The 9,588-nt window shown below is 41.9% G+C and overlaps 1 protein-coding gene and 1 pseudogene across 1 annotated transcript; both read left to right on the forward strand.

Annotated features, from left to right (window-relative positions):
- Positions 1 to 3,268: 3,268 nt before the first annotated feature.
- Positions 3,269 to 3,976, forward strand: LOC147416916 (uncharacterized). The gene is made up of 2 exons (XM_086507959.1): positions 3,269 to 3,500; positions 3,610 to 3,976. The coding sequence occupies exons 1-2, from the start codon at positions 3,369 to 3,371 to the stop codon at positions 3,790 to 3,792; spliced, it is 315 nt and encodes a 104-aa protein (XP_086364085.1). The 5' UTR covers positions 3,269 to 3,368; the 3' UTR covers positions 3,793 to 3,976.
- A 3,798-nt stretch (positions 3,977 to 7,774) lies between these two features.
- LOC147416917 (uncharacterized) lies at positions 7,775 to 9,250 on the forward strand (annotated as a pseudogene).
- The last annotated feature ends 338 nt before the right edge of the window (positions 9,251 to 9,588 follow it).

Below are 9,588 nucleotides of genomic sequence, written 5' to 3' on the forward strand. Positions count from 1 at the left end.
AAAATATATATGAAGTTTGAAGACTTATCCCATGATTAAACCATAATTTTGTAGGAAGTTGTCGTGAAGCGCATTCCGATACGTTGAGAGGAGAAGTATGGGTACAAGCATAGACTTGTGGCCCTTTTGACCCAGCTACTTGAGGAGGGCAGGAGGTCGACGGGGAGGCATTACCATAATGGTCTTCTTGATAGAGTCTTACTCAGTCATCTTCATACACTCTTTGTACATTCTTTTTTGTAGCTGTGGTCTTCTTGATACTAGTGTTACTCAGTGATTGTTTGCACGTACAGTTTTGTAGTGCTCATGTTTATGGTTTTGCATTCCGTTTGTGATTATGATTTGTTTTTCACTTATGGTATGGTAGAGAGGTTATGGTTCTGGTATGGCGCAGAGGTTTTGGTCATGGTTTGGCAATCAAATTATGGTTATGGTTTTGCAATGATGGTATGGTTAGGGTTTGACAATCAAGTTTTGGTTATGGTTTTCAGTGATGGCATGGCAATCATGTGATAGTTATGGTTTGGCAATTAGATTATGGCTATGGTTATGGTTATGCAGTTGTGCCTATGGTTTGCGAGCCGACGTTATGGTTATGCTTTTGAGAACTTGTCATGATTAAGCTTTTGATTTTGTGGTTTTGTTCTTTTTAGAGTTTTGCTAAACTATATACTTCCGCTCTTTAGCGTCAACTTGTAGGTGGAGTGCGGTTGCTTGTGCACTCTTCCTTTGGGTTGAGAGGGATGTTTTCTGTTGCTGTAGTATATGCAGCATCAGTTCCCAGCCCCCTGTGCCCAAAAAAATTTGCAGGTTTGGTCGTCGGAACTGAGTTTGGTATATGCACCGGTGCCGGTACAGGCCTTAGAAGAACTATCGGTCTCAAAAAATAATTCGGCGCCTATAATTGCGTTTATACAGGCGTATATAACTGCGTGTATTTTGACTGTTATAACTTGGTATATTTTGACAATGATTACCGATATTTATATCGATGCTACGATACCGGCGTTTATTATGATGCTTATTTAATCGTATTTTACTTCTAAAAGTAAAATCGATGCTACGATACCGGCGTTTATTATGATGCTTATTTAATCGTATTTTACTTCTAAAAGAAAGCTTGTCTCGCCGATATGTGCGTTGATTTTTACGCGACATGTTGTAGTGTATGTAGAATTTGCATATAGCACGTGCAAACAAGAGGTATTTAAATAATCTCTTACCTGTACGTTTTCAAGTATTATATCTATCCCTTATGTATGCATTTTTGTAAAAAATACTAGCCCTTATGTATGAAAGTTTTCACTTTATCAATTAAAAAACCCTTTATGTAAGTACATTTTTTCTGTAAATGTACCTGATTAAAATCCCTTATTTTTTTCACATGTGCTATCTTAAATATTTCATTGTGGAAGCCTCGGGACTCATGTGCTACACTTACATATTTTAAGGTGGATCCCCGTGGCTGATTTGCTACGTGTGCTTGTAGACACTGACTTGGAGAGTCTCCTAAGCTATGGAGGAGGAGGGAACTACTCGGTTTAATGGAGAGGCTTTTTATATATATCTGGCAAAAAAAGCTCAAGGGATACCTAATGACGAAGACCTTTTGGGGAGTAGTAAAACCATCACCAAGTAATCAAGAAGGCACATAATCTAGGGCAATGACTGCAATAAACCTAAAAAACTATGAGCAAGTGACTAAGCATCATCATCACTTCACTTCACGACAACTACATATGTTCTTTTCATTGATGAGTGCAAAAGTGTATATGAAGCATGGGTTGTGCTTGAGAAAAAGTTTGGGGTTAGAGCTAAAAAGAGCAAAGCTAACCTTAAACAGAAATTTTAAAAACTCACCATGGGTGTAGGGGAGGACGTAGCTAGCCTAGTTAACGTGCTTAACAGCATCAGTACACAACTTACCTACATCAAGTGTGAAGTCCTTAAAGATGACAAAGTGGCTATCATTCTAAGTGCACTTCCACCCTCATATGATCAGTAAGTCACCATCCTTGACGACAAAGAACCAGCCCCAACACTTCAATACATCATCTACTTACTTCAAGCCAAGGAGAAGAAACGAAAGGGCTCATCAACATCATGAAGAGCCGGAGCTTATGGCACATCATCCTCAAGGGGAGGTGACTCAACATCACCATCTTTAAATTTTGCATCATCATCCAATGTCAGGAAATACTACGATTGTGGGAGAATGGGACATGTACCAAAGAATTACTACATCAACAAATTTTGCAACAAGTGTGGGAAGAAGGTCCATTCTCCTTCCAAATGCTATTCAAAGGATCAAAGCAATAGCAGTGGAAGCAGCAATAGCAAATCCAAGAAACCAATGAGAGGAGCGGCACATGTGGCAAAAGAAGAAGAAGAAAAAGGAGACAAAAACCTTGTTCATGGCGAAGGAGAGTACTATGGTGCTTATGTGACAAATGTTTTATGAAGACTTATATACCTTCTTTGGTTCAAGGGAAGGCTTGTTATCCTTAGTACACGGGAGATGCCTTACTATAAGCACCTCTTTTGTACTGAATTTTCAATGCAATCTAATCTATTTCACGTCTGCACTCATTAGCGTGTAATCAGCATGAATGCAACGCTCTCATATCCACCTAGTCTCATCACCATGTATAGCTTAAGTGGAAGTGACACACGGCTCAAGAACAAGTGGACACAAATTGAAAGAAGTTATGCACTCATCTATACAATTCATCATCAGGGATTGGTCTCCCTATAGTGAGGCTTGCATTCTTCAATACTTTTGATCACTAGCATCTCCATGATTTGCCGCAAAAAAATATAGTTTACAAGCAACAGTCATTGTTATCAATATGTACGTGCATAATGCCATAGTTGTAGATATTGGTGAGATTTGCATCCACAGTGCTAGTGTTGAGGGACATGGAAATTAGGGATATTAATCTGTAAATGTAGGAACATATGGAAGTGAACAACTAGAATAGAAAGATAAGATGCGAAAACTTTATTTGTTTTAGAAGACCCATGGACCAAGCCAAGAATGATTGGTTGAAATGTACATGTGAAGGAATTTCGGGGGTAATTTCCCCACTCAGCCGAGGACGACTTTTCGTGTGGTGACCGCCCTGGGCAGGAAGCTGTCGTGAGCGCGTCGCGTCGAAACTCGAAAGCCGTGTCTGCAAGCGCTCTACGTCGACTCACGAATCCCCCGGCTACTGCGTCCTTCTTCTTATAAATACGCACCTGCATGCTACCGCTACTCATCAGGACATTGCTCTTACATTTAAATATCCTGCTGCTGCTCATCGAACAATATCATCAATTTATACAGCTGCCTCCACCAGCTTAATTACACTTCTTTAGCAGAAATCATGACCGGCCAACACAATCTTGTGCACGCCTCCAAGGCCGGCACCGTGGACCACAAGGCGGAGGAGAAGAAGCACAAGCAGCGCCAGCATGCGGCCGACGCCTGCGCTCTCGCCGCTGGTGCCTTCGCTTTGGTAAGCTTCTATTGATCATGAGTTTTTAGCGTGCTCTATAGAATATGGTAAGAGTTATATATGCTAGCAGCATCGCCTGACGTCGTTGTATATATATTGTTTGCTGCAGCACGAGAAGCACGAGGCCAAGAAGCACCCGGAGCAGCGCCATGCTCACAAGGTGCGCGAGCACGTGGCTGCCGCCATCGCCATCGGTGCAGGCACTCTCGCGGTCCACGAGAAGCACGAGCGCAAGCACGCCAAGGAGGCCGCCAAGAAGCAGCAGCATGGCGCTCACCACAGCAAGCATTAATGATTGGCTGCCGAGCCTATCCGGCCAGCTTCCAAGTTCCAACTCCCACCCACCTGCACACCTCAATACTCTTTCTGATTATTTTGTACTTCACTAATCACTCTTACTCTCAATGACATTACTTTGTAATTTTAATCTTTACATTTTGGGCCATCGCGGCAATATGAAACGTGCGCTTATCTGATTTATTTTGTTACTTTTTTGAATGACTATTTAAATTTTGGGCGTTTTTCCAACATGGTGGCAATATGAAACGTGCAATGATCTCTGGGCTCATGCGTGAGTTAATAAATAGCAAAATCTCTCTCTCTCTCTCTCTCTCTCTCTCTCTCTCTCCACATGACCTAGGCAGGGCTCACAAGAACCCAACGACAGCTAAAATGTTGTGTTTTTGCCTCCGCTCTCTGTGTTCAGAAGATGCGAAAGGTAGCTACATCACAAATTGAGAGCAAACGTCAATCAGCAAGACAGCAGTCCACGTTTGGCACTGCAAAGCTCTTTACCTCGAGTTCTTTCCGAGGGACTCGAGCGGAGGGGTGTGTCACCTAAAAAGAGGTGGGTCTGAAAGACGTTGTGCTTCTTTCTCTCCAATCCCTTCGTGCCAGCTAAGCTGCACTCACCAGCTTGCTCTCTTGTTGTCGTCGGGTCGTCTAAACCTACCCTTAGACCTACACACTTTCCTTTCCTAGCCACAATGCAGGCTCCATTGTGCTCTCTCTCTCTCTCTCTCTCTCTCTCTCATGATTTACATCTAGCCTCATGATTTACATCAATCCTCTAGGGTAAAAGGGCCAATAAAACACCGGTCCCTGTCCTCCAACCCATCGACCCCTTAAACTAAAGCCATTTTGCTCCAGATTTGGGACATGTTCCAACAAGTGGTAGACTCGCTAGTGCGAGAGAGATTGAATACTAGTCATTGGATCCCGAGTTCGTTCAAGCATCGTTGGCCCACCGACTTAACCTACACCCCTTGTTGTCTACCTATTCACGACCATTTTCGTTACATAGAATTTTCTTTAGCATCGTGCGTTGTGTGCAGTGCCTCACCATTCGCGACGCTGCTTCTATCCCCCATAGCCCTTCTGCTCAGCTCATGAATGCACCATCCAAAATTGAAAACAATGTAGCACAATAGCCGCAATTCATCGCCTCTCTTAAATGGGCTCTATATCGGGTGTTTTACCCTACAAACTTTCCTCTTCTTACCACAGTGTGGGATCCCCATCGCAAATCTCATCATCATAACTTGATTTTCTTTGTGGTCTTGATTTGGCTTATTGCTCACTGGTGCCTTACGTTAACACTAGCTAGTTTGGTACCAAAAAGGACACTAAAGTGGCCTTTTTTCGTGAATTTAAATAAAATGGTAGATTAAATCTAGATCACATCTCAAGAAAACCTTTTGCAAACTTATAAAATGTTATTCAAAGTACTCATAGAAATTATAATCCCTCATTTTTTATCATAATCTCAATAGCAACTACACTCATGAAAAGAAGCTACACAAAACAACACTCAATGTCTCATTAAAACTCGTACTCTAGTCTAAGAAAAAATGAGGACGGTGCATGCAATAATCCATAGTAACTACTTATATATGTGTTTGATATTTTTGCAAAAGTCATGTGAGAAAAAAATTATTTGTGACTAAAATTAAATATAGAAAGTCATTATGCACTAGAGTTTTTTTTTATATGAGCTTAAGTTACAAGATGCCTATGAGTTTGAATCCTTTAAAATTTCTTAGTTGATGGGTATTGACCTATAGATACATTATACACCTTAGGTTTTATCCCATAATCTCATCATGTTAATGAAAGAGGCTTTGAAAGACCATTTTTTTTTTCTTTGTTAGCATTTTTGAGATTTTGGTCTTTTGATAATAACAAAAATCTAGTCCCATAACTAGGTTATGAAGCTCAATTTCTTGTTATAATAAGCTTTTTCCTATCCATACACCTTGAAATCTATGCAAAATCTTATTTTGATGAGAAGCTATATTCAATTATGAAAATTTTATTAAATCTACACTAAACTTCTATGATTTTTTCATCTTAAAACTTATTATCATAATCTTAATGTAGTTTTAATTTTGGAAAAAGTAAAATTTGGCTATGCTCTTCACCTCATAGCTGACGTAAGATATGAAGGTGACCTATGAGTTGTTTTTCTAGATTCACCAAATAATTATGATAAGTTGCTAGAAAAACAGGACACTTTAGTACAGAACTAGTGTTAATTAAGTTTATTGCATTTTTCTCTTTCACATTAATTTTGGCTCGCTCATTCTTCTACCATCTCTAATATATATAATTGAGCTTAAAATATTCAAGCTCAAAGAGGCCCTCCATGTGTCAATATCTCCTTTCTGCCCCATGGAGCACTATATAACAACAATCACGATCTGCTCCCATTTAACGAGTCCCGAGACCTCGACGATTTGCATGGGAAGAGACTGCGCCTAGTGTCCATGTCTGTGCATGTGAAAAGACCTGTTGTCCATCATGCGAAAAGACCTGTTGTCCATCATGGAGTGCATGTGTGCAAAACTAGAGAGAGAGAGAGAGAGAGAGAGAGAGAGAGAGAGAGAGAGAGAGAGAGAGAGAGAGAGAGAGAGAGAGAGAGTCACGATCTACAAACAATATAGCATGTCTGTGTCTTCGTGCGTGCAAAGGGCTGTTGTCCATGATCTCGTACAGTGTGCATGTTTGTGAAACTGGAGAGTGAGAAGAGTTGAAGCTGACCAATGCACATTGCACAGTGCAGCAATATAGTATCATTGTGTGTGTGTGTGTGTGTGTGTGTTCATGCGCGTAGTGTCCGTGGGAAAGTGGGAGTCTATGCGTGCTCTGCATGTGCTTGTGAGCAGAAGCAGCAACTTTACGATGATTAGCACGCAAAAGTATCTGTATTCTCACAGTTGCAAGACTACAATTGTGTGTGTGTGTGTGTGTGTGTGTGTGTGTGTGTGTGTGAGAGAGAGAGAGAGAGAGAGAGAGAGAGAGAGAGAGAGAGAGAGAGAGAGAGAGAGAGAGAGATACTACACCCACCCAGTGTTCGGGAAAAATTATTTTCCAAACGTACAAAATTCCTTCTCTTGAATTTGGAAGGAGGAAATTTTTCAGGAAATTAGATTTGTTTTTCAAGTTTTTACACTATTTTTCTCTATTTTGAGACGGAATTTCTCCTTTTCCCCTTGCTCTCAACATGCATTTTTGAAATTGAAAATGGCATGATATTAAATTGAAACACATTTTTTCCAAACACTACACCCACCTAAGCTCTACATGATTGATCTCCTATTCATGGGAGCATGCTCTAGCTTCTTCTCTTTTGCCTACTACCAATGGGAGCCTGCATTTGCTACGTCTCAATTCACCTAGGCCACCACCGCCATCACTCTTTCCTATGCTCTCCCACTTCTCTCTTGACAATTCTCTCCCTCTCTCTCTCTCTCTCTCTCTCTCTCTCTCTCTCTCTTCTCTCTCTCTCTCTCTCTCTCTCTCTCTCTCTCTCTCTCTCTCTCTCTCTCTCTCTCTCTCTCTCTCTCAGCTGGGGCTACAAGTGCATTCCATTCTACCTTCCCTATTTCCTGCGACGTGTAGAGAGGTAATTGCTTGCTCCCAAGTTGTGATTAGAGAATACAAGAATTGTACTATGTGTGTGTGACAAAGCTCCAAGCTCTAACGAGATCAGGCCTTACAGGGCATTGGCACTGTGTGTGTGTGTGTGTGTGTGTGTGTGTGTGTGTGTGTGTGTGTGTGTGTGTGTGTGTGTGTGTGTGTGTGTGTGTGTGTGTGTGTGTGTGTGTGAGAGAGAGAGAGAGAGAGAGAGAGAGAGAGAGAGAGAGAGAGAGAGAGAGAGAGAGAGAGAGAGAGAGAGAGAGAGAGACGATACATTTGCAAGCTACCACAAAATATTGGTGTCATGTAGCTGAGGCCGAGGATGAGAGATCCACAAGCTTTGGTGCAAGGGAGCCATGGAGGTACACATCAAATTACAAGGCTCATCAATGTGTAGGTCTGGACTGGATTTAAGAGGAGAAGGGGGGCTCCACATTTTGCCCTTGGCCTTCCTTTGCATTTTCCTGCAGCTTTTGTTGGCGGCAGCAACAGTAGTCGACAACGCGCGGATAGTGCCATCAGCTAGCAATGGCAAGGTGTCTGCCACAACGGCTATTTGGTCGGATCTGTCTCTATCTGCTGGAACCCTCGTTCCTGCTTTCAACCCCATTGTCTTCTACTACACCATCTCCCTTAACAACTCCTACTCGAGGTTTTTGTCTACGTCGAAGTGCCACCGGATCAGGTAACTCGCAATTGGAAAACTCAATGCTCTCTATGGTTCTGTCTATAGAAATGACCTTTTGCAGATGCTAGCAGGGTGAGGACCACCATGCACACTATCACAATCAATGCACTATACCCTGCACTCAACCCAAGGAATTTCTTATGTCATGATTGTACATGTGTGTAAAGTTTGACAGAGACGACGGTGATAGTGAAAGTAGAAGGAGGAGTGGGTTGAGTGTAGGTTATAGTGCATTGATTGTGATAGTGTGGATGGTGGTCCTCGCCTTGTTAGCATCTGCAAACGATCATAATGGGCACATGGTGTGTCATGAAAGGGAACCCTTGGAAGTAGTGTCTCAGCTTAATATGTTGTCGTTTTCAATTTCAAAAATGCCAGTTGAGGGCAAGGGGAAAAGGAGAAATTTCGCCCCAAAGTAGAGTGTAAAAACCCAAAAACTAAACCTAATTTTCCAAAATTTCCTCTTGGGAAGAAATTTTGTATGTTTGGAAAAATGATTTTTCTCAAGTACTACTTAAAAGCTGATTCATGTGGGGGTTCTGCATTATGTGGAGAAATGCTAAGAGGGCATGGCCATGTGGAGCGAGGGAGTCTCCCTAAACAACTCCTACTCGGAACTTTTTGTCTACATCCAAGTGCCACCGGATCAAGTAACTCACAGTCGGAAAACTCAATGCTCTTTGTGGTTCTTTCTATAGAACTGATAGAGAACTGGCCAATAGCAGGAATCTGCAGGTTCTGACGTGACATGAACCGCACGTTGGTGCACATCGGGCCGTTTAGTCCATTGTTGGAGCTCAACAAGCTAGGGTACACAACGACAGTAAAGGTGTATGTATTGGCCATAGGGTATGGATTGGCGACGTATACAGTGTATGTGACAAGAGGCAAGGATCTCCCTCTCTCTCTCTTTCTCTGCCTCTCTCTCTCTCTCTCTCTCTCTCTCTCTCTCTCTCTCTCTTTTCTCTTGATATGTGTCTTCCTCACCCCAAGGAATTTCTCATGTCATGACTGTACTTGTGTGCAGAATTTGACACAGACAACGGTGATAGTGAAAGTAGTAGCAACGATGGGTGCAGGGTATATTGCACTGATTGTGATAGTGTGCATGGTGGTCCTTGCCTTGCTAGCATCTCTAACTTAGGTCATAGGCACATGGTGTGTCATGAAAGGGAACCGTTGGAAGTAGTGTTCGGGAAAAATATGTCTCAGCTTAATATTGTGTCGTTTTCAATTTCAAAAATGCTAGTTAAGGGCAAGGGAAAAAGGAGAAATTCCACCCCAAAAGAGAGTGTAAAAACTGAAAAACTAAACCTAATTTTCTAAAATTTCCTTTTGGGAAGGAATTTTCTATGTTTGGAAAAATGATTTTTCTCAAGCACTGCTTGGAAGCTGATTCAGGTGGGGGTTTCACATTATGTGGAGAAATGCTAAGAGGGCATGGCCATCTAGAGAGAGGGAGTCTCCCTCAACAACTCCTAC

Source organism: Adiantum capillus-veneris, unplaced genomic scaffold (assembly GCF_014529385.1).
Source record: "Adiantum capillus-veneris isolate H3 unplaced genomic scaffold, ASM1452938v2 Hic_scaffold_364, whole genome shotgun sequence".
Lineage (NCBI taxonomy): Eukaryota > Viridiplantae > Streptophyta > Polypodiopsida > Polypodiales > Pteridaceae > Adiantum > Adiantum capillus-veneris.

Excerpts from the sequence above, each read along its gene's own strand:
- LOC147416916 (XM_086507959.1), top strand. The coding sequence starts at position 3,369 with ATGACCGGCCAACACAATCTTGTGCACGCCTCCAAGGCCGGCACCGTG. Across the intron at positions 3,501-3,609 it reads CCGCTGGTGCCTTCGCTTTG|CACGAGAAGCACGAGGCCAA; the intron begins GTAAGCTTCTAT and ends TGTTTGCTGCAG.